At 55.1% G+C, this 23,349-nt stretch overlaps 1 protein-coding gene and 1 long non-coding RNA gene across 6 annotated transcripts in view; one reads left to right on the top strand and one right to left on the bottom strand.

Moving 5' to 3' along the window:
• LOC123582471 lies at positions 1-23,060 on the bottom strand. 3 transcript variants are annotated; one of them, XR_006704395.1, is made up of 6 exons: positions 22,711-23,060; positions 5,214-5,321; positions 3,370-3,540; positions 2,153-2,260; positions 799-1,105; positions 1-510 (listed from the first exon to the last, which is right to left on the bottom strand). It is a non-coding gene; the product is annotated as an uncharacterized LOC123582471 (long non-coding RNA). The 3 variants fall into 3 exon arrangements; XR_006704394.1 differs by having other exon boundaries at positions 3,370-3,535; positions 22,711-23,059; XR_006704396.1 differs by lacking the exon at positions 22,711-23,060 and adding an exon at positions 12,218-13,506 and having other exon boundaries at positions 3,370-3,535.
• Positions 5,702-23,349, top strand: part of RHCG (Rh family C glycoprotein) — a 23,176-nt gene continuing 5,528 nt past the window's right edge. For 2 of the 3 annotated variants that reach the window (XM_045448672.1, XM_045448673.1), the window contains exons 1-6: positions 5,702-5,955; positions 13,747-13,933; positions 16,142-16,292; positions 20,152-20,299; positions 21,102-21,268; positions 23,126-23,263. In XM_045448672.1, the coding sequence (XP_045304628.1) occupies positions 5,769-5,955; positions 13,747-13,933; positions 16,142-16,292; positions 20,152-20,299; positions 21,102-21,268; positions 23,126-23,263 (978 nt within the window). In that variant the 5' untranslated portion in view covers positions 5,702-5,768. The remainder of the gene's footprint in view (positions 5,956-13,746; positions 13,934-16,141; positions 16,293-20,151; positions 20,300-21,101; positions 21,269-23,125; positions 23,264-23,349) is intronic. The other variant, XM_045448671.1, reaches the window with a different exon arrangement.

Here is a 23,349-nt window from a genome sequence, read left to right on the forward strand (position 1 = left end):
ACACACGAGCAGAACATCCCTCCCGCGTGGTCAGCCACTGTGAGGAGGTGACACTGTAACACCCAGAGCTCCCAGTTCACAGAGCTGCCGCCGTGACAACGTCTGCTTCCGCCTTGCCCTGGACCCCTGCAATCTGGCTGTGAGTCTTTGGGTCCTGTAGCCACAACAGACTCTGCAGTGATGCGAGCTGACTCCCATGAACCGTGTGCACTGGAAACGCAGGGACCCCGTCTTCAGGTGTCCGCGCCTCGTCTAGGGAGGGGGGGAGTGGGTGCTGGCAGGGGGTGGGTGCTGAATACATATGTGCTGGCCTCTAGACCGTAGGGAACACAGAGGGCCCCATGGGGCATGCGGAGTGTGAACTGTAATCAGGCAGAGGGTGTGTGGGAGACTCCCCTTGAGCCTATGACTCCGGGCTTGCGCCCCAGGCCTTGGGGAGGCACACTGGAGGCTTCCAATGACAGCCCCGCAGGGCTTTCCTCCAAACTTCTTGTTTACAAATTTGCAAGCCTACAGAAAAGTTACAAGAATTAGTACAATGCGCACGCATGTACCCTTCACCTGGATCCACTTTGGCCCCCTCTCTCTGTACGCATACGCACACACTACAGCTCAGGTCAAGATCTCACGGTTCGTGGGTTCAAGCCCCGCGTTGGGCTCTGTGCTCACAGCTCACAGCCTGGAGCCTGCTCCCAGATTCTGTGTCTCCCTCTCTCTCTCTGCTCCCCCTCCCTGCTCATGCTCTGATTCTCTCTCCCAAATAAATAAATATTTAAAAAAAAAAGAAAAAAGAAGAACCCAGGCCAGTCGTCTTGCAGGACATCCCTCAATTTGGGTCTGTCTGCTGTTTCCGCCTGATTAAATTGACGGTAAGTGTTTTTAGCAGGCGTAGCACGGACGACATGCTGTGTCCTTGTCGGAGCAGCCCTCCAGGCCGAGTGAGTGAGATGTCTAGTGTCCCACTATTGGTGGCCTTACTTTCGATCCCACAAGAGGTCACAGAGGAGAGAACTTTGCAGAAAGTCCTGCATCCTGTCCCTTGCCGGCAGGCTGGCCACACGGGAGACCTCCCCATGGGCGTGGGGTGGCGGTACAGTCTGAGGCTCTAAGGGAATGAAGGAAGAGGATGAGTGGCCAGAACTGCTTCCCGGGGCTCCAAACCGCGCTCCCAGAGCCCCGTGATTCTGGGGAGGGCGTGGCGCTCGCTCGGGGGGGGGGGGGGGGGGGGGGAGGGCGGGGGGCGGGGGAGGGGCGCAGGCTTTTCAAAGAGCACCAAAGAACAATGCCATCATCTGCCATCCAAGAAGCCACCCCTGGTTATATTTATGACCCTACGACTCGCAAGGGACTTTCCCATTCACTTCCCATGGCATCGGAGAGCACCTGCCACACTGTGTGAAAAGCATCCTGTGAGAGCCTTAGAGTCATTCAGACCTAACCACCCTGGGAGGCTGCTGGCACACCACTGTGTGGGTGGGAGAATGGAGTCACAGAGTGGTGAAGCCGCTTGCCCAAGTACACCCAGGTGGCAGCTCCTAGGACCCGGACCCTTTGAACTTCTGGGCCGAGGGGCTAAGCATCTGGGTGCTGTGCTGTGAGCATGACAGCAGGTGGGAGCGGAGAGCAGGACAGACACGGAGGCACCCATTTGCAGACGGAGCCAACAAGGTCCGGACGGGCCCTGTGCACCAGCGAATCTGTGGGACTGGGACCGGCCCCAAGAACTCATGAGTCCTGGGCTGCTGGTGCCCTTGCTGCAACCTCAGGCTGGACGTGGGACCGAGGCCAAAGCTGCCAAAGGTGCTGTGACCATCTGCCCAGAGGGATGGGCACAGAGAAGGGCAATGACAGTGACTGTCTCTGCATAGCTCCCTCTCCTGTGCAGGGACAGCAGAGGCCACCGTTCCTGGAACAGGGACACCCTGACCCCAAACAGGACAATCTGAATCACCTCTGCCCCAAACCACACCACCACCACCCACCCCGCCTCCAGCCCTGCCAGCCCATATAGCTGCTACGCCCTGCCTCTCTAGCTGGGGAGGGAACCATCCCAATTTGTCATCCCCATCTGTCATCCCCACTGGTCAGGTCACCCACATTTTAGGAGGAAGTGGCTAGCTTCTCTGGCAAACCCCTTTCTGGCCCGACAGACCTGAGCAGCCAGTTTCTTGAACCCTGGTCTCGGGATGAGCCCAGAATTCCAGCCTGTTGGTGGTCACAGGAAGTACCAGGTCAGGATGGGGATGTGGCCTGGAATCATCTGGATGGGGGGCAGGCGAGAGAAGAAAAGCCAGAGGTCAGAGAAGGAAAGGCCTACCTCCTGTGCACTCTGCAAATCCTAGACCGGTCTGCCTTTTCCATGAAGCCCACCCTGATCACTGCAGTGCCCACCAGGCTCTCCTCAACTACATGGGAATGTCCTTGATTCTGCTTTAACAACCAGGGCAAGTCACCTCGTGCCTCCTCTCGCATAGTACAAACTAGGAGGTGTCTTTGTGAGGCTATTTGCACCTGATGCTGAGCTGTGTATGCAGTAGGTGCTCTGTACATGCTTGATTGCTGAATAAATTAAGCTCATTCATTCATTCACTCATTCAAAAAATCATTAATGAGCAACCGTCTTGAGCCAGGCTGTCTTCTAGGGGCCCTTGCCCCTGGGGATTGACATTCTGGCCTAGGAACAGATAATGTGAGGCCAGTGCTAGGAAGAAAGATCAGTGAATGAATGAATGAAGTGGAGAATGAGGATAGGAGGAAGTGGAAAGGGGCCCGGAGGAGAGAGCTGCTGTCTTTCCGCCCCAGCTGCAGCGCCCCCATCACCCAGGGAGCATAGACACTCTGCAGAGAACCAGCCTCATCCGAGGTGGGGCAGCCTGCTGGCCTGGCCTTGTCTTGGTAGCTGGAGAGAAAATGTTCTGGGAGGAGATTTTTTTTTCTAGGTTTCTGAGAGCCATTCCGCCCCCCCCCCCCCCCCCCCGCCCCGGCCAGAGGCACCAGCAACAAAACTCCTGGCCATTCGGGGGAAACTGAGAGCTCAGTCCACCACCAAGACCAAGGGGGCAGATGCTCTGGAAAGTGCGGCCGCATCAAAATGCTGCTGAGGGGTCATGCCTACAGGTCAGGGGCCTACAGGTCAGGGGCAAGGTGGGACTAGAGCCTGCGGAAGAATCTTCTCTTTCTTTCTCTATCTTCCTTCCTCCCTCCTTCCCTTTCTCCCCCTTTCCCGTCCTCTCCCTGTCCCTTCTCTCTCCCTCCCTCCCCCCCCCATGTGACCTTCCCAGGCCACTTTGTTTACATCACGCTCCCAGCCCTCTCTCTCCCACTCTCCATTTTCTTTTCCTGCACAGCACCTGTCACCCTCACACATACCGTGTACTTCTCTATTGGTTTGCTTTTGTCAGGCAGCCCTTCCCCCCAGCAACTTCCGTGTGGACAACGATTGACCTCCCAGCACCTAGAACAGTGCCTGGAACACAGCTGGTACTCAAAGAATATTCTTCTCCCCTTCCTTCATCCTTCTTCCTCTGCATCCTCACTGCGCTGTGGGAAGGGAAAAGGGTTGTACGTAAGACATATCCCTGGCTTACAGGAGCTCATGGCCCCCCGCCCCAGAAAATGGGTGACTCCAGAGGAAACTTGTGCCCCCACCGACTTCATCTCCAAACTTCCCCAGCCCTTGCCTCCTGCCCTCCGGTCTTCCTTTGCTGTGCACTTAGACGTCTTTCTCTGCAGCAGTGGGTACACGTATCTGCAACCAAAGCCTCCTTCTGCCCTGCCCAGAGGAGGCAAGCAGCATGGAGTAGCGACATAGGACAGCCCCGAGTTTGAATCTCAACTCAGTTTCATCTGTAGGATGGAGCTCCGTTATCTACCTTGCAAGGGTTCCATTGAGAATTAGAGCACATCTAAAAGGTTTAGGGGCGCCTGGGGGGCTCAGTCGGTTGAGCATCCACCTTCGAATCAGGTCACGATCTCACCGTTCGTGAGTTCGAGTACCACGTCAGGCTCCGTGCTGACAGCTCAGAGCCTGGAGCCGACTTCAGATTCTGTATCTCCCTCTCCCTCTGCCCCTCTCCTGCTTATGCTCTCTCTCTCTCTCTCTCCTTCAAAAATAAATAAACGTTAAAAAAAAAAGATGTCAAAGAACAAGGATAGGAGAAGATGTTTACAAAATATTAAGTGAATAAAGCAGCTATATGTCAATATTACAGTATGAATCTCTCCCTCTTTCTCTCATATTGGTGCTGCCTCTAGTGGAGGAATTACAGGTGGTTTTCTTGTTTTTTCTTTGTGTTTTCTGTACTTTTTTTTTAATTTTGTTAATATTTATTTATTTTTGAGAGACAGAGGCAAAGCGTGAGTGGGTGAGGGGTGAAGAGAGAGGGAGATACAGAATCTGAAGCAGGCTCCAGGCTCTGAGCCATCAGCACAGAGCCCGATGCAGGGCTCCAACTCACCAGCCGTGAGATCACGACCTGAGCTGAAGTCACGCGCTCAACCGATTGAGCCACCCAGGCGCCCCATGTGCTTTCCGTATTTTCTAAAATCTCTCCAGTATACTTGTGTTACCTTTTTAAAGAAAAATTAGAAAATCACATTTATTTTGACAAAGTATGGACTAAGCATAGGTTTGACTTAAATTCTATGGTTTACTCATGTCAAGATCACACACATTGACCAACAGACCATTCCCGATCAAGCTTCACGAACTTGTGAAAAACTTAACTGTTCTGATCATCTTTTACATATTTTTTCTTAATACCCTTTTTTCCTTTTTTTATTAAAAAATTGTTTTAAGTTTATCTATTTTTGAGAGAGAGACAGAGCGCGAGCAGAGGAGGAGCAAAGAGAGAGAGGGAGACACAGAATCTGAGCTGTCAGCACAGAGCCCAACGCGGGGCTCGGATGCACGAACTTTGAGATATTGACCTGAAGCCAAAGTCTGACTCTTAACCAACAGAGCCACCCAGGCGCCCCATGCCCCCCCCCTTTTTTTTCAGGAATAATTTTAGATTTACAGAAAAGCTGCAAAGATAGTACAGAGTTCCCCTATATACCAGGAACGCAGTTTCCCCTGCCAACGTCTTAACTACCCAGAGTACATCCGTCACAACCACGAAACCCACATGGGCCCAATGCTATCAGCTAAACTTCAGACTCTCTGCGGATTTCCCCATTTTTTCCATTAACGTCCTCTCTCTGTTCCAGGATACCTTCCGTGGCACCACACGCTCAGCACTGAGTCGTCACGGCTCTCCAGGCTTCTGTGGTGTAGGCCAGTTCTTAGACTTCCCTGGTTTTTCATGGATCCTACGTGACTTCTGTGACCAGGAAAAAAAAGGGACGGTGGTGATGGCGGTGATCACGATCACTATCTAGGAATTCCTCTCTGTTTCTCTTGGGGGCGGGGGAGGCAGATAATCCGGCTTTTTCTGTCTCGGGTCCCAGGACCAAAAGGGGAAAGGCACGCTGCGCGGTAGCGATGGGATACGCAGAGGTCGGGGCTCCTGGGCCCCTGCCCCCCGCCCCCGCCCCCGCCCCCTGCCGGTCCCGACGCGGGGAGCTGCGGGGGCTCCCGGGGGCAGGCGAGCCCCGAGCCCGAGGCTCCCCTTGCCGGTTGGGCGAGCGCGCGGGCGGGCGGCACCCGGGTCAGCTGCTCCGCCACCCCACGCGGCCGCCCCGCCCCTGCCCGGGTCTTATAAGCCTCTCCCTCCGCCTCCCGACGGCCGAACTGCCCGCTGCCCTCCCGGCCAGGCGCCCCCTGCAGCATGATCTGGAACACCAATCTGCGCTGGCGGCTGCCGGTCACCTGCCTGCTCCTGCAGGTGGCCCTGGTGGTCCTCTTCGGCGTGTTCGTGCGCTACGACCTCGATGCCGACCCCCACTGGATCGGCAGTCAGGGGGATGAGAACGCCACCAGCGACATGGAGAACGAATTCTACTACCGCTACCCGAGTAAGTCCGGCCACCCCGCAGGCCCCGCAGAGGCGGACGGGCAGGTCCCCCACCCTGCTCAGAGCCCTGCCTGCCCCACCTGTGCAGCCTGCTGCTCGGGAACAGGGGGAGGGGGTCCTAGAGGAGGAGAAGCTGCCCGCAGCCCGCTGGCCCTCCCCACGCAGCCTCCCCACGCGGCACCTGCCAGCCCCTGGAGGGCACGCTTGACAAATGGCCACATGTGCACCGACTCTTCCCTGTGTTGAAGCGATAGGGAAAGCTCGCCAGGGTGAGCTCACTCAGGTGCCATCAGAGGCCCCCAACCTCCCCATCAGAGAGCCTTACTTGGCCTTGAAAGACCCAAGTCCCATCTCAGTCACCAACCAGGGGGCGACCCTGGCTCCCTTGTCCAGCTGTGCCCGTACTGGCCACTTAAGGAGATAGGTCCGATGTCAAGGGCTGCAGGGATGGCTCACTGACTTGCCAGTCCTGCTATGGGGAGAAGCATATGGGACCCAGGCACCTAACCCTCATCTGGCCTGGAAGGGAAGAAAGAACAGCCCTCATTCTCTGGTATCTGTAGTGCCGGGGTTAAGAGCATGCCCTTGGAATCACCAGACCTCACTCCTATCGTGGTTCTGCCATTAACCAGGGGGATAAGCCTTAGGAAAACATCAACCTCCCTGAAACTCTGTCACATCTGTCCAGCCACATCTGTCCAGCGGGGGATGATAATAGCACCTCGCGTGCAGGCATGGGGTGAAGCTGGGGTGAGACAGGGCACAGGAAGTTCCGGCACAGTGCTGGGCTGGGCACGGACCCCGCACTTCCTAATGAAGCAGTTACTGGAGGTGGACAAGACACAGATGCCCTAGGACTCAGGAGCTGGAAGAACTGGTCCAAGGTCACTCAGGTGGGCCCAACCTCCAGACCCCTCAGCCCAAGGCTCTTCCCATGCCCTTGCGTTTTCTGATTTTGGACACCATCTACCAGCAGCCAATGACAATCATCCCAATGGTTGGTGCGCACAGAGTCATGGACTGTTTCCGCGGGGACCGTAAAGCTCACGCGCAACAGCCACCTAGGCCGGCTGGCGTTCCCTCCATGGCTCGAAAACCCTCAGCGATGGGAGTCTTTGCCTCCAGAAATAACATTTCACTTAGCTCCAAATAAATAACTGCATGCATGGAGGATGACAGCCTGCATGAAAAAAGACAAGGGTGGGGGGCGGGGGTGCCAACTCAGTGGGAGCCGACCATATTAAATGGCTGCCAGAAAGCGAATGCCATCACAGGTTCCATTAATGGAAATACGGCGCTTAGCAGAAGGGAGGTTATGGAAGAGGAGTGTGCCCTGTGCTGGTCGAAACCACAGCCTCTACTGGGCTCCACTCAGAGTTGTATTTTAAGAGACCATGACAGCCGTGGCCTTAGAATTAAGACTCCAAATCCACTCTTCACTGCCCACCTTTACTCTCCTTGGACAGATCTGGCAAATGGAGAGGCAGGACAGCTTGAGAGCCTCCTTTGCCTGTTCTACTTCACTCTGGCTCTTGCTTATCTCTCGGCCATAACCAGCCCTTCAGCAAAGCACAGGGGACAAGTTCTCCCATGGGCATTCCTAGGTCCTTGAGGGGTCCAGACAGTGGAAGGTCTCAAAGCCCTAAAATAGAAGCTACAGAGCCTCCCCAGGGAGGGTCGCGGTCCTCACATCTCCCAGCTCCTATCCCCACTCCATCCACACCCACCTTCCATGCCCCACCGTCATCAATTCACCCAACACCCATTGATCCATAGGTGGCCACGTAATTTGTCAACTAGTGACACTTCTGAGAGTGAGGGAGTGGAGAGGTTGCGCTCATAGTAATTCACCAGACCAGAGACGTAAACCACAACCGTCCCAACAGACCAAGACTCAAGGCCGTGGTGGATGAACAAGTTGCATATCCTTGCTTTCTGACCCCGAAGGGCTCCCAGACTCATGGAGGGCACCCCAGTGCCTTGTCCTCAGTGATGTCAGGCTCTCTGGGCAGAAGAGATCTGAGACAGCTTCCTGGAAGGTGGTGGGATGGTGAGGAGGGGTGAGGCAGGGCAGGTACGCCAGGAGCAGGTGAGTGGTGCAGAGTGGCCCAGCGGTAGGGTTTGTGAAAGGGTAGGAGGGAAGCTGCTAAGGGGGATGAGACAGCCCCAGCCACCATGGTAGGAGGGCTTGAGTTTCTCCTGCTAGTTCCCCTTGGCCATCAACAGGAAGTGACAGAGAGGAGAGGAGTAGAGGGAGAGATGGCCGGCCTCCGGACTCCAGTCACAACAGCTCAAGCCACCAGATGTGCATTCTCTCCTTTGACCTGCCCCCCCCCCAACCCTGCCAGGAAGGCACTGTTGGGACTCCCATGTTATAGACAAGGAGACTAAGGCCAGAGAGGGGGTGACTAGGAAACCAGAGGGCCAGGTTCACCTTTCCCTTTTCCCCCTGCCCAGCCCTTCTCAGGTCCACTGGGTCATGGTGGCTGTGGTTCGGAGTTAGAGGGACCCCAGTGTGGCAGTTCCCAGGGGCAGAGGATGAGGGCACACCCTTGTGGTACCTTCTGGGTTGTTGGCTCCAAGCTGTCAACATAATGGGCCTCATTCAGGCCCAGGGGATTAGTGGAGCCTGCTGGGCATCTCGGGTTTCCAGTGGAGTCCAGATCCAGCCGGCTCGGGCTGGGGCTCAGGAGGGCCCAAGGGCTGCTCCCCACACACAGGCCCCTCGGCAGGCAGCAGGCACAGAGCCAGCTGGAGACTTGCCCCAGCAGTGCCCTCGGAGGCCAGCACTACAGGCGCCTGCTGCTGAACACGAAACTTCCCCGTGGGCTGGTGCTCTGGGGCCCGAGAGGCCGTTGGCAGGGTCTGAGGGAGGTTAGCCCCCCGGAGCCATCAGACCCTGGGTTCCTGAAGCTTCCCGGGAAGACTGAAGGGGGAGCAGGACACATGTTCAGAGATATGGCCAAGGAATAGTTTCAACTATTAGAGCATTTAAATTCCTCTGTTCTCTCCCCGCTTACAAGTGCTTTTCACACGCTCTGTCAGGCAGGGCATTTCTGTCCCTCTTGTGGTGCAGGGAGTGGACGGTAGACATTTGCCCAACACTCTCGGCGTGGCGTCCGTGACCCAGGCAGGGACCAGCTGAGCCCTCCCACCAGCAGCCCAGCTGCTTTCCCAGGCCTCTGCCCCATTGCCAGGAAACCGTGCAGTGATGGGGTGGTTCTGTGGTCGGCTCCGAGGCGTGGGAGAGGTGGGCACGGAGACTTGGGCAAGTGAGGGACTGGCCAGGAAGTCTCAACGAAAAGTCTGGGCTAGACTGGCCTACAGTGAATGGGAAAAGGGCGGCCCCAGGTTGCACCAGGCGGGGCACCACCCTTTCTGTGCTGGTGCAGCAGAGCGGAAGAAGCCGCTGAGGCCCAGGGCGAGGGGAACTCTGGCCTCAGATTTCAGAGATTTCAGGGACTAGGCCAGCTTCTCAGGGGGAGGGGGGGCGGGACCCATCCTGGGGGTGAGGGAGAGTGAGCTAGGAGGTGGGTGGAGAAGGGGAGAGTGGGGTACTGCTGCCCCCTTGTGGCAGCTCTTGTGGCTGGCACGCCAGCTGGAGTCTTCCGCTGAGGGACCAGACTCTGGGCCAGCAAGACTGCTTGCGTCACCCCATGCTGGGGAAAGAGGGGGGAAGGGCGGGTATCTCTCCAACTTCCACTGTCCCACAGCAAGATGCCAACTCAGTGCAAAACACCTGGACAATCTTGAAGGAGACAAAGGGAAATTGTAGCTGATATTACCCATCAGTTGCTAAAGAGCCAGGCCTGTGCCCCAGGATTGGGTGAAGTCATTAAATGTGCACCGTAAACCTCTGGGGTGAACACCACCTGAGCCCCTGTATTACCCTCCCCCCCCCATTTTTACAGAAAAAGAAACTGCAGATCAGAGGGATTGTGTCCTTCCTGAAGGTCACACGATTGGGACTTTCAAACCATTACTGGTAAAAGCGTTTTAGGAACTAGCACCAAACTTTATGAAACGTAAACTATTCAACGGTTTTATGTCTGGATTCTAAATTAGGACCAGTTTGGGAGATAAAGAGAAAGGGAGCAAGAGAATGAATGGGGAGGCGCCCAAGGAGAGGAGAAGGTGGCATCGTGTGCCTGAGGTGGGGGGAGAAGAAAGAGACACCAAGAAAGAGAAGGTCAAAGAGAGAGGTTGGGACACCGGAGGAGTCACAGAGGACAGAGAACTGGCGAGAGGGGGCAGGCAGGGGTGGATGCACGGAGAAGGGGAGGGCCTCAGGGAGAATGAAGGCAGCCCCGAAATTGCAGTACCCCCCAGGAGGGCCCCCCCATACCCCACCCCCTGTCCCTGCCCACAGGGTTCCTTTCTGCCACCAAACCGCCTCTTCCGAAAAGGCCCCCACCCTCTGTGACGCTGCCTCTTCCCAGGGATTCCTCCCACCACCCCCGCCAGCGCCTTCCCTGTCCCGTCTGCTAGCCTCAAAGGCAGGCCAGTTCTCAGCTTCTGTCTCCCCCTCATCGTGCCCACATTCTGACTCACATCTCCATCTGCGGGCCTGCCCAGTCTCACATCCGCGCTCCACCCCGCACAGCCAGGCTCCGTTCCTCCCACCTGCCCTGTCGACCCTCACGATCCACCACCGCCCCCCGCCCCCCCCCCCCGCACATCCCCGTGGTCATCTTCAACTCCAAGGACACCAGACCCAGCCCCTCCCTCCCACTCCACAACTGCCTCCGATCCCCTGTGTCTTGCAGCAGAAGCCCTGCCCTCCTGCCAGCTCCCCTCCCCGGCTGCTGCTGGAACTGAGGTCTGCGAGTGTCCCCTCCCTCTTTCACACCTCTCCTCCAGTCTGCCACCCATCCGTTCTCCCCAAGAATAACCATAATGCCACGTATGGCGCTTCACGCGCATTAGCTCAGATTCCCCCACGACAGTTGGAAACGTGATAAACCATGAAATGCGATAATACACGCAATCAGCTGCACACATCGTGAAACCGACACCAAGCTGCTGTTTGTTCGCGCAAATTCGCACAGGTCGCCAGGCAGGAGCTCAGAGCGCCATGCTGGGGTGAGACCCACAGCTCTCTTACATCAGCTTGCACGCCCCCTGCCCCGGGCCTGCGGCGTGCAGGGCCTCCTCCCTCAGCCGCTAGCCAAGGGGGCTGTGGCCGTGGCCTGGGCCACAGGAAGGCCTGCGGCGGGGGGGGGGGGGGGCTCCCCAGACACGGTCAGAGGTACTGGGGACCAGCAGAGTGAACAAAACCTACCAGGAGGTTTACAGTCGAGTGGGCTAGACAAACACACCGTTCTGCAAACTGTAATAAGAACCAGAAAGGAAAGAAGAGGGAGAGAACCCACTTCAAACCGGGCGGCCTGGAAAGCCTCTGTGATGAGGCAACATTTCGTTGAGATCTGCAGGAAGAGATTCTGGCCTTTTTGTGGGAACAGCATCCCAGGGGGAGGGAAGGACACAGGCAGAGACCCCGGAGTAGGACTGAGGAACACGGAGGCAGGTGCAGCTGACGCGTGGGGGGAGGGGGGAGGAATGAGGAAGGAATGAAGGGGGCAGGCCAGCAGGTCCCCCCCACCGCCTTTTTTTTAAAACGTTTTACTTGGGAATAATTTCAATTTATAAAAAGTTGCTAAAACAGAAACAGCACAAAGAACACTGTATACTTTTAACTGCGATTCAGCTCCCTGCTCCTTCTCTCCCTCTCTGCTCAGAGACGCAAACACATACACTCTTTTCTTCTCCGAATCTTCTGAGGGTGGGTCAGACACATCATGGCCCTGTCACCCTAAAGATTCCGGGATGTTTCCTGAGAATGAGGGTATTCTCTGCAACCACAGTAATCAATTCCATAAATGTACATTGTGCAATACCTTAACATACAGTTTCTATCGAATTTTATCAATCTAATTTTCTAATTAGTCTCTAACTTTGTCAATAACAACCTCTATAGCTCTCCTCCCACTCGCCCCCCCCCCCCACTGCCTGCCCCCCTGCCCCCGCCAGGCAAATCCAGGATCCAGTCCTGAGTTAGGTATTGAATGCAGTAGACCTATTTCTCTTTATCCTTTTTTAACCTGGAACATTCCTGCGGCCTTTCTTTGTCTTTTATGACGTTGATATTGCTCAGGACTCCAGCCTCACCCCCGGTTTCTAACAGCATGTTACTCATTTTCTGTTTGTCTGATGCTTCCTCACGAGTAGAATGGGATTATGCCTTCTGGGCTGGAATACCACACCGGTGATGTGTCTCCTTCAGGGTATCACATCTGAAGGCGTGTGCTATCCATCTGTCCCTTATTGGCGATGTTAATTTTGATCAGTCAGTGAAGACCCTGCCCCGTTTCTCCACTTCGTAATTACTGGGTTTTGTTTGGTTGGGTTTTTTTCTACCTTGTAACTTGTAAGCAGTCCATGGGGAGACTCTTGAAGACAATGCAAATGTTCTGCTCTTCATCAAAATTTCTCCCTGGATTTAGCACCCACTGATGGAATCTTTACTGTGAAAATCACGATTTTCCGACTTCAGCACTCATTCCACATTTAACCGTCTGGCCCTCGGCATTCTGGTACAAGCAAGAGCCCTCCTCACGATCTCATTTACTTCCGACTTTGAGTTACTGTTTTTGTAATGGTTTTAATTCATTACAGTACCTAATTATTTTGATGCTCAAACTGCCCGATTTGGCCACCAGGAACCCTTCAGCCTGGCTCCTCTTGTGTCCTGTGACACCTGTAATTCCTTTTAGCGTCTTATTTTTTGTGACTATCTTTGCTTCCCTTCTGTCCTTTTCTGGGAATCTAGAATCGGGCAACGTTAGCCCTGGAAGGACAGTTAAGATCATTCTAATCCATCCTTTGGTTTTATGGAGGAAACTGAGGCTGAAGGGAAGTGGCTTGTCAGGACCACACTGTGAGCTGATGAAACAGTTGGTTCAGAACTCAGAATTAGCCTATGCCTAAGTAACAATAAATAATGACACTTGTCCATTTTGAGCACCTATTATGGGACCGACACTGTTAGGTACTTTACATACATATCCGCATTTAATCTCTGCAGCATTTGTGACTAAGCATTCCAGAAGGTGCTGAGACCCAAGTGTGTTACCTGACTCTCCAGAGTCATCTGCCTACCAGATGGAGGAAACGGGTCCAAATTCAGGTCTCAGTGATTCAGGAAAGGGTACTTGCTGGAGGTGGAGGTGGGATGTGACCTTCACGGGAGTGATCAACTCATGTGCTTCACCAGTCAAGATGAGACTAACTTCTCCGTACTAAAGTGATGGAGTTGAGGGGGCAGAGCGCAGAAAGTCTGGGTTCTGGACCCTAGATTCTACGTGTAATCCACAGCCTGGCCCCCATTTCAAATGCCCAGCTGCCCACCTCCACCCAGGGTGTGGATGGAAAAAGGAAGCTGCCATCTCCTGAGGGGACACCCAGGCCTTCCTTGGCCTTAGAACGAGTGGTCTCAAGTGGGAGGCTCACCCTGGTTTCCCCCCCAGCCCAGCCCCCTCCAGAGGTTCTTAGGGCAAGACGGGGGTGGGGGGTTGGGGGGGGGGTGGTTAGCGGCTGTTCTATGCACAGGAAAGTCATTCATTACTGCCCCTGGCCCCAGGATCCGGATGCAGACATGGGAGGAGGGGGCTTGGAAGGCTACTGGGTGGCCAGTGGCCCGGAAGACACAGGTTCTGCGCGGGGCTTTGCTGGCCCAGACCCAGGGCTAGGGCGGGCTAAGCGACCGAGCCCCCCGGCTGCACTCTCCCCGCAGGCTTCCAGGACGTGCACGTGATGATCTTCGTGGGCTTCGGCTTCCTCATGACCTTCCTGCAGCGCTACGGTTACAGCTCGGTGGGCTTCAATTTCCTGCTGGCGGCCTTTGGCATCCAGTGGGCGCTGCTCATGCAGGGCTGGTTCCACTCCTACAAGGAAGGCTACATCCGCTTGGGCGTGGAGAAGTGAGCGCGGGGCGGGCCCGGAGGGCAAGGGGCGGGGCCGGGGCGGGCTCTGCAGGGATGGGGGCGGGCCCCGGGGACTAGGGGCGGGGCCCTGGAAAGGGGGGCGGGCCCGGAGGCGGGGCCCGGGGTGAGGGGCTGGCCCGGGGGCGGGGATCACAGGGCGAGAGGGCGGGTATGCAAAAGAACATTGGTCAGCCCGCGGGAAGGCCAAATCCACAGAAAGGGTTCAGAGGCAAATGGCCATAAAACCACGTTTAACGTGCAAGCCCCTGCTGTCACATATAGGGCACCAACCGGGGATCATAGGCCAGGTGTCTGAAACTTAAAACATGCCAAATACTTGCGAGATGATTAATTCACTGAAGCCAGTTAATGAATCCACGACTTTAGAGAAACTGGAAAAATAGTTGACTAGATAGAACATGGTCGGAGCCAAGAAATTAGTCTTTTGTATAAAATCTTTGACAAGAAAGTCTCACTCCCAAAGCCGTAGATCCAAAGTATGAAAACACCTGTAATATATTTCATTGGCCACCACAGCCAAAGAGCTATGGCTGAATGAAAAACAAAAGTATACAACTTTTTAAAAATCTCCAAAGGGGATTATTATGAACTTCGTGAGTTGGCAGGTTTGTGGTGAACCAGTGATTGGGTGAGTTGGTGAGTTGACAATTTGAGTTTTGGCAAATTGGCTTTCAGGGGACTGATTTTCAGCAACTGAGCTGGAGCCCATTTTTGGTGCTCAGGACTGGATGCTCATGTTGTCCCTAGACCCTCCTCCTGGCTCCTGTGCCTACTTGAAGAGTCCCACCTGTCACTCTAGGGTCATGGCTCCCCTACAGGCTCTGCCCAAAACTCCGTGGGCCCTCCTAAGAGGTGACATCCGGACTTCCATCTCCCGGCAGCTGGAGGCCCAACGTCAGATGGGTCTTCTGGCTGCAGTTGTGGGCACATCAGCAAATAACTCGGCCTCTCTAAGCCTCCATGTTTCATCTGTATGATGTGGCTAATAACAGTACCTGTGTGGCACAGGAGGACATATGCTGTACCAGGCAGCTATTTCTGTGCCTGGCACTTAGTAACTGTCATGATTCATTCAGCCGGGCCCTATGTGAGGCCCTGGGGACACAGCCGTGAACAAGGCTCGTAGTGAAGCAGACGCTCCAATGAACATCCTCTGTCTTGGGAGGGACCTGACAGAACGGCCCCCATTCCACTCCCTGGCCCTACAGTCACCTGGTCTCTTACTTCTCACCTTGTGAGGCTCACACACACACACCTGAGCGTGGGGCAGGGGCACTTCCTCTGGCTGCGAATGGCTTGCGGGTCTAGCCTCTACTGTCCCTACACCCACCCCTATTAACAACTCTCCTGACTCTGCCTCACACTCCAGGACAGCTTCGCCGCTGGCCCGGCCCAGGAAGGCCTGGGTTAGGAGGCACGTGGATGGAACCAAGGTCTCCTTTGGCCACACGACATCTACCTGGCTGTCTGCTTCTCCATCAGCCTTCTGCTGACCGGCTAGGCTTTCAGGGTCCAGACTTAAGAAGGACCTAGGTGCTCCTCTGCTTCTGTTCTCTCTGTTGGCCTTCCTGCCCCCTCCATCCAGCCCCCAGCTCCCTACGTCCTGCAGGAAGCCCTCTCTCTCTTCCCTGGACACAGATCCTCTCTCTCGGGTAAGGACATGAGAGCTCAAACCCAAGCAGAGCCCTGGTAACTAACAGAAGAGGTGTGTTTAGAGTGAGATCTAAGAGTCTGGAGACAGAGACCACATGTGGGTGGAGGAATCAAGGAAGGCTTCCTGAAAGAGGAGGCAGTCAGAAGAGGTTCTGGAAGGGCAGGTAGAGGACGGAGGGCAGGGCGCGGCTCCAAATATGCAGCATGTTCAACAACAGCCGCCAGATGACTTGGGTGCCTTGACCACAAAGTTGCCTGCAAGGAGGGGGTGCTGAGATGGGGTCACGAAGGAAGGGCATGGCCTCTGGTATGTGCCGTTGCCTTGCTGGACCCTTCACCTGTTATTTTTTTTTCATTCTTAGAGTACCTTTAGGATGTTAGGTGCCCTTGCGACATCATGAAACGGAGGCTCAGCCAGGTTAAGCCACAAGTCCAAATCCATAGATGACCAAAGTCCAGATTCAAACCCAGGGCTTGGAGCGCAGCTTTTTGCTGCTGCCTCAGCCCCTCCCCTGACCCATCTCCCCACAGCCTCATCAATGCGGACTTCTGCGTGGGCTCTGTCTGTGTGGCCTTTGGGGCGGTTCTGGGCAAAGTCAGCCCTGTCCAGCTACTCATCATGACCCTCTTCCAAGTCACCCTCTTCTCAGTGAATGAGTTTATCCTCCTCAGCCTGCTAGAGGTGAGCAGGGATCAGAACGGGGCTGGAGATGGAAGGGCCACTTGGGGTGACAGCAGGGAAATAGAGAAAGGGAGGGCGGGGGAGATATGCCAGCTGGATTCGGTTCAATGTTGGCAAGTCACTTAACCTTCTGAATGTCAGTTTCCTCGTCTCTAAAGGGAGAGTAATGACATTTACTGGGCAGAGCAGGGGCCCCTCATGTTGGTTGTCTCCCTCCTTTCTCTTTCCTGCATATTGGGTGGAAAGAGTGGGTGTTCCTGAACACAGTCTTTTTTTTTTTTAACACTTATTTGAGAGAGAGAGAGAACAGCATGAGCTGACACTGCAGAGCGTGATACAGGGCTCAGTCCCACGAACTGTGAGATCATGACCTGAGCGAAAATCAAGAATCAGATATTTAACCGACTGAGCCACCCAGGCACCCCCCTGAACATACTCTTACACACACACACACACACACACACACACACACACACACACACACACACCACATTCACAGATTGGTCTCCCAAGAAAAAGACACAGTGTATTGAGGGCTACACATATGTAAGGAAGGAGCCTTAGGGAATATCCAAGGTGGACATGTATCGCTGCATAGGTTGTGCACTGCATGACTCTAGAAGTGACAGTCACATGGATTCTGGCAGGAATCATGCCCCTTAAAGTTGGCCAATTCAATGAACCAAGTAAGGGGTACCTTAGACCTCTGACTCTAGTTCAGATACTTCTTGGTACCTTTGCAGGGGTCAAGGTCATTCAGAGACTTCATCCATTTCTTAGCCCCCAACTCCTCTACATTTGGACTCTGCCTGGAACACCCCCACCCCTGAAAAGGGGTAGAGTTTTTTTTTGCTTTGTTTTTTTTACATTACACTACATCCAGTCATTCATTCTGTCATTTTCTTCAGCCACCAGACTGACCCAGGCCGCCATATCTCTACCTCTTAACTCACCTCCTTATCTTCATCCTTGCCCCACTCACCACCACAGGCCAATCCCCACCAGCAGCCATGGAGACCTGTTAGTAATGCGTATGAGACCAATTCCCCTGATTAAAACCCTCCAGTAGCTTTTAAAATTTCACTTCAAATAAAATCCACATTTGTTATAAAGCCCTACCTGCTCTGCCCCCAGCCTCTCTCTCCAATCTTATAACCTACTCTCTCCCCATCTTTCTGTGCTTTGGCCGTACCCCCTGTCTGTTCCTCAACACAACAAGCTTGGTTCCCCCTCAGGGCCTTTGCTCTTGCCTGGAATGCTCATCCCCCCGTCATTTTCATCACTGAGGTCTCAGCTGGAATATCACCTCTTCAGAGAGGCCCTCCCAGATTCTCCCCCCTACACAGTGTTGCCCTCTAGCTTACCCCCCTACCCCACCCCTAGTCACTGTGCCTCACGTTGATCTGGTTTATTTTCTTCATAACATTTCTCCTTCTCCGATAAACCTTATCTGTCTGGACCATCCGTGTCCCCAGCACCTAGTTCAACGCCTAATAAGTGCTCAACAAATATTTACCAAGTAAATACCAAGACTCCGAGTCTGACTGCATGTCAGGCAATGCTCCGGGCACTCTCACTCAGAGCCCGAGGAGCTCACAATCTAATGAGAGAACCAGGAAGTACACAGTTACCATGCAGTGTGATGAGAAGTGAGGTCAAGGGCTTGGTGACATGAAGGAGGGTGCCTGAGCCAGCATGGCAGGTCAGGGAGGCTTCCTGGAGGAAGAGACATCAAAGCTAGAAGTCAAGGAGAAAACAACCAGGCCAAGGGGTGAGGCAGAGGAAACAGTGCAAAGGCCTTGAGGGAGGCCCACAGTGAGCGGTCTCTGGTGGCTCCATCTGGTGGAAGGAGGGGTGTGCTGGGGGAGGGCTTGGCGGGGGGGGGGGGGGGGGATAATGGTGGAGGAAGGGGGGCAGGACACAGATCATCAAGGCTCCTGGAGATGGTGTTGAAGAGTCACGAGGGCAACTTTGTCATGACGGCAGTGGGGAGCTATGGAGAGTTTCAGATGGGGGAGTGGCACGGCCAGACACACGTAATAGAAATGCCACTTTGGCTCCGGTGAGGACAATGGCTGGGAGCAGGGAGCCCTGTTAAGAGGCTGTCCGTGTCGCCCTGGTAAGAGATAATGGGACTGGGGCTGGGGGTAGTACAAAGAGAAGGAAGTGATTCAACAGATGGAAAGGAGGGGAATACACAGACCTTAGAGACAGGGTGTGGTGGGAGGCGTGAGAAAGAAAGAAGCAAGGCTAGGCGAGGGGTGGGCATTGGGGCCAATGGGCATGATCTGAAACAGTGAGAATCCACAGTCTTGGGCATGAGTCGAGAGACCCTCAAAAATCCCCCCAATCTGCTACAGAAATTTGGTGTGTGGTTTTTTGTTTTTGTTTTTTTGAGAGAGAGGAGAGAGAGGGGGTGGGGAGAGAGAGAGAGGGAGAGGGAGAGGGAGAGGGAGGGAGGGAGGGAGAGAGAGAGAGAGGGAGAGAGGGAGGGAGGGAGGGAGGGAGGGAGAGAGAATCCCAACCAGGCTGTCAGCACAGAGCCTCACTCAGGGCTTGATCTCACGAACCGGGAGATCGTGACCGGAGCTAAAATCAACAGTCGGACGCTTAACAGCCTGAGCCACCCAGGCTCCCGCTACAGAAATTCTTTTAATGCCTGACAGTCTTCAGGCCTGTCTCTGTGCCAAGTTAAAATACAACAATCACATGTCAGGAGCACTTGCCCTTGGCTGAGCCCTGCTCTGAATACTTTACGTGGCTTATCTCAATCCTCATCTCTGAGAAAGGCACAACTATTACCCCCACTTTACAGATGAGAAAGCTGAGACTCAGAGAGGTCATGAGGGCTCATCCCAGGTCCCAGGGTGCTGGGAGAGGCACCCACCAGGCCGGGAACCAGGAAATCCAGGCCTGTCAACAACCCCACCACTAAGCTCTGTGACCTTGGACCATACACTTACCTCTCTGGCTGGATTTCCCCATCTAAGTGAAGGAACAAGTCTGTGATTCTGATTGGAATTTCCCCCCAACATGGGTTCTGAGTGGGGAGGAAGAGGAGGCTGGAGAGAGGGGAGGGGGGCACGCGGAAGAAGGCTAAGTCCACGAAGCACCTGTTGAGTGCCAGGCGCTCACCGGGCGCTTTACACAAGTTGTCTGATTTAACCCTCGAGAGACAGCCCTGCTAAGTCACCGCCCTCTCCCCCACTTTGTAAACGAGGAGCTTCAGACCTAAAGAAATCCAGAGGCACGGAGTGGGGGAGGGCAGGAAGGGACAGAAGAGGAAGAAACCTCCCTACGTGCTCTGACTGTGGGAGACAGGAGGGTGGGGATGGGGTGGGTGGTGGAAGGTCAGCTGGGAGGTCATAGGCAGGATGCTGGCAGTCTAGATCGAGTGGTGCTGGGCCAGGAGTGGCTGCGTAGAAAGACATATGGAGAGGGTAGGGCCCAGGGGGAAGGGAAGGGCTCCCAGGAATGAAGATAAGGCAGAAGCTAGTGACCAACTAGGTGGCAAACTAGGGGGGCGCCCTAGGTTCTAGGTCTGCTTCACCTCTTCCTGCTGGGTGACTGGTCAAGGTCCTCTCCAAGGCTGGGTTTCCCGATCTGGGCACAGTCCCATCTGCTGGGTGAGGATACTCTGGCATTTTGCTGACAAGCTCACAGCCTGGGTTCAGGGATCCCTGCTTTCTCCTCTCCCAAACTGATTGGTCTGTGGGGGGCCCCGAGCTCCCATCTTGCAGCTTGTGGAATCAGAGACAGATGGACGTGTGTGTGTGTGTGTGTGTTTGGTGGGGAAGGAAAGTGCTCACAGGTGGGAGGGAGAGACAGTATCAGAGCCTCACCGATCCCTGTACCCCAGGTGAAGGATGCAGGGGGCTCTATGACCATCCACACATTTGGCGCCTACTTTGGGCTCACAGTGACCTGGATCCTCTATCGACCCAGCCTACATCAGAGCAAGGAGAGGCAGAGCTCTGTGTACCACTCGGACCTCTTCGCCATGATTGGTGAGGGCTGCTATAAGGACTGAGGGCCACCATGATGGGTGAAGGTGGCCATGATGGATAAGGGCCATCATGATGACTGAGGGCTGCCATGATGGGTGAGGACCACTATGAGGAGTGAGAACCACCATAATGGGTGAGGGTCTCCATGAGGAGTTCAGGTTCCCGTAACTATGCCTGATCTCCATGTGGTCTGGAGGGTGGTAGCCAGTTCCCTCTGGGGAAAGGGCAGAGGGGGTTGCCTGTAGACATCTCCAGGATCCCAGATGATGGTCCCTTTTTCCCACGGGGCTGGAAGAAGTTGGTCACTCATCCTGTTTTCCCTAGGATGCCCTAAGGCAGACAAAGTGGAACTGGTGACTCCATCCCCTGGGTCAGAGCAAAGTGTGAATTCCTACTTCCTGTGTCCATTCATTCCAAAGAACACATATCAATCACCCACTCTGATCTCCTAAAACCCAGCCCTACCTTCAAGGGATTATTACCAGATCATTACCAGATAATCTCCCAACAGTGGGGGGAAAGATTCTCCCTCATGGTGCTGTGGGAGCAAGGTGGGAGGCATTTAGCCCAGTTACGGGGTCAGGCTACACTTTCTGGAGCAGAATCAGGAAGTAAGGAAGTCAGGGAGGATGTCATAGGAAGAGCCCCCAGCATGAGTAAGGCTGTAGGGTGGGAAGCTGCTGGGGCACGGGAGTCATCTGAGGTCTCTGGAACTAAAAAGGGCAGGAGGTCTGCCTAAGTTCTGTTGGGCCCATCTAACACCTCTTCTCCCGGGCCCACCGGCCCTGTCTGGTCTGGCTAGGCACCCTCTTCCTGTGGATGTACTGGCCCAGCTTCAACTCAGCTGTGTCCAAACATGGAGACGCCCAGCACCGAGCTGCCATCAACACCTACTGCTCCTTGGCAGCCTGCGTGCTCACCTCGGTGGCACTGTCCAGCGCCTTGCACAAGAAGGGCAAGCTGGACATGGTGAGCCAGGGGGGCGGGGAGCGTGGGGAGCCCGGGGAGGGGGGAGGTGCAGCTCTGACCGCCTGTGCCCGGTGGGCACTGATCACCACGCCCTGCCAACAACTCCTTGAGGCTCGCAGCATCAGGATTATCACGCCCACCCTGCAGAGGAAGAAACTGAGGCTCGGGGACAAATTATTTGTACGGATTACATAGCTGGGTTTTGGCATAGCCCAGAACCAGATTCTCAGAGAGTGTTGATCTCTGAGCAGCTCCTCCTCCTCACTCTCCTCCCCTGCAGCCTGGGGTGCTGACAGCCGTTCTGGGCTGAGCACCCCATCAGACCTGCCCCGTAGGGTTGCCAGGGGCACCTCCCTCTACCAGGCTTCCGATCTTCCAAACACTGGCCCTCAGTCTCTCTCTCTTCTTTTTTTTTAAGTTTGAGATTGGGGCGGGGGGGGGGAGAGAGAGAGAGAGAGAGAGAGAGAGAGAGAGAGAGAACACGAGTGCATAAGTGGGGGAGGGGCACAGAGACAGAGGGAGAGAGACGGAATCCCAAGCAAGCTCTGCACTGTCAGCACAGAGCCCTTGTGGGGCTCGAGCTCATGAATCATGAGATCATAACCTGAGCCGAGATCAAGAGTCAGATGCTTGGGGCACCTGGGTGGCTCAGTCGGTTAAGCGTCCGACTTCGGCTCAGGTCATGATCTCGCAGTCCGTGAGTTCGAGCCCCGCGTTGGGCTCTGTGCTGATGGCTCGGAGCCTGTTTCAGATTCTGTGTCTCCCTCTCTCTGGCCCTCCCCCGTTCATGCTCTGTCTCTCTCTGTCTCAAAAATCAACATTAAAAAAAAAAAAAAAAAAAAAAAGAGTCAGATGCTTAACTGACTGAGCTACCCAGGAGCCTGGGCCTTCTTAAAGCAACCTCCACCTGCATCATCCCATACGCTCAGAAAGGAAACCCCTTTGATGCTTGTCCACACCCCTGGGAGGTTGGTGGGGGGATATGGTTTCCCAGTGTCCTTCCTGTCACTTCCCTGGGACAGACTGTTCTGTCATTAGTGGGGAGGGGCCAAAGCCCATAGATGGTGGTAGATTCTTCTATAAAAAGAAGACCACCTCTCTAGCTCATAGTCTGACGCTAGCTTCTTGACACGGGTATATGTGTGCTGGGACACTGCCATGACCCCTGGGTACACTGGACAGCCGCCACACAGAGAGGTAGGGACTCACATCAGAGGGAAGAGAATCAGACACAGGGATGTGGGCACAGCTGTGTGTTCCCAACACCCCCACGCAGGCAAGGGCACGGAATGAGGTCAAGGTCAGGGGCTCTGGCTCCACACAGACCCGGATCGACTTACCTTTCTGCCTCCTGCTAGCCGTGTGGTCTTTAACAAGCCACATCACCTCCCTGCACCTCAACTCCCTCCTCTGCACAAGCATCAAAAGATAACTGTCCTTACCTCCTGGGCTTGTTGTAGAGACGGACTGAAATCATCCCCGCAGCCGGCAACGCAGTACCCGGTGCAGGTAGGCCTGGAGACGTCGTAGGCCCACGGGCTCTGGCTCGGGGGTTTGCGCACGAACAGGCCTGATGTCGGCGTACGTCACGGGGAGACCATCAGACATGCAAACCTGCGCACACAGGTTCACAGGGGACATGCAGACATGCCAGGAGGTCTCACCGGCAGGGACACATGATTTGTGCCCACGCACAGTGCCCAGGCTGCTGGTGCAGAGAACACAGGCGCTAGGCCCGGGGCCCTCTGCAGGCTCCTGGCTGGCTGAGACGCACTGGGAGTCACCCTTGCCTCCCAGAGCCAGAGCGTGGGGGTGCAGGCTCCGGGAGAGGACTGAGCTCTGGCCCTCCCTACCCAGGTGCACATCCAGAACGCCACGCTTGCGGGAGGGGTGGCCGTGGGCACCGCTGCCGAAATGATGCTCATGCCATACGGCTCCCTCATCGTCGGCTTCATCTGCGGCATTGTCTCCACCCTGGGTTTTGTGTACCTGACGGTGAGGGCCCCCCACCAGGGCAGAGGGCTGGGGAACCCCGGGGTCTGTGTTTCTAACTGGCAGGGGTGGGGAGGTCTGGGGGCTGG

Source organism: Leopardus geoffroyi, chromosome B3 (genome assembly GCF_018350155.1).
Source record: "Leopardus geoffroyi isolate Oge1 chromosome B3, O.geoffroyi_Oge1_pat1.0, whole genome shotgun sequence".
NCBI classification, from domain to species: Eukaryota; Metazoa; Chordata; class Mammalia; order Carnivora; family Felidae; genus Leopardus; species Leopardus geoffroyi.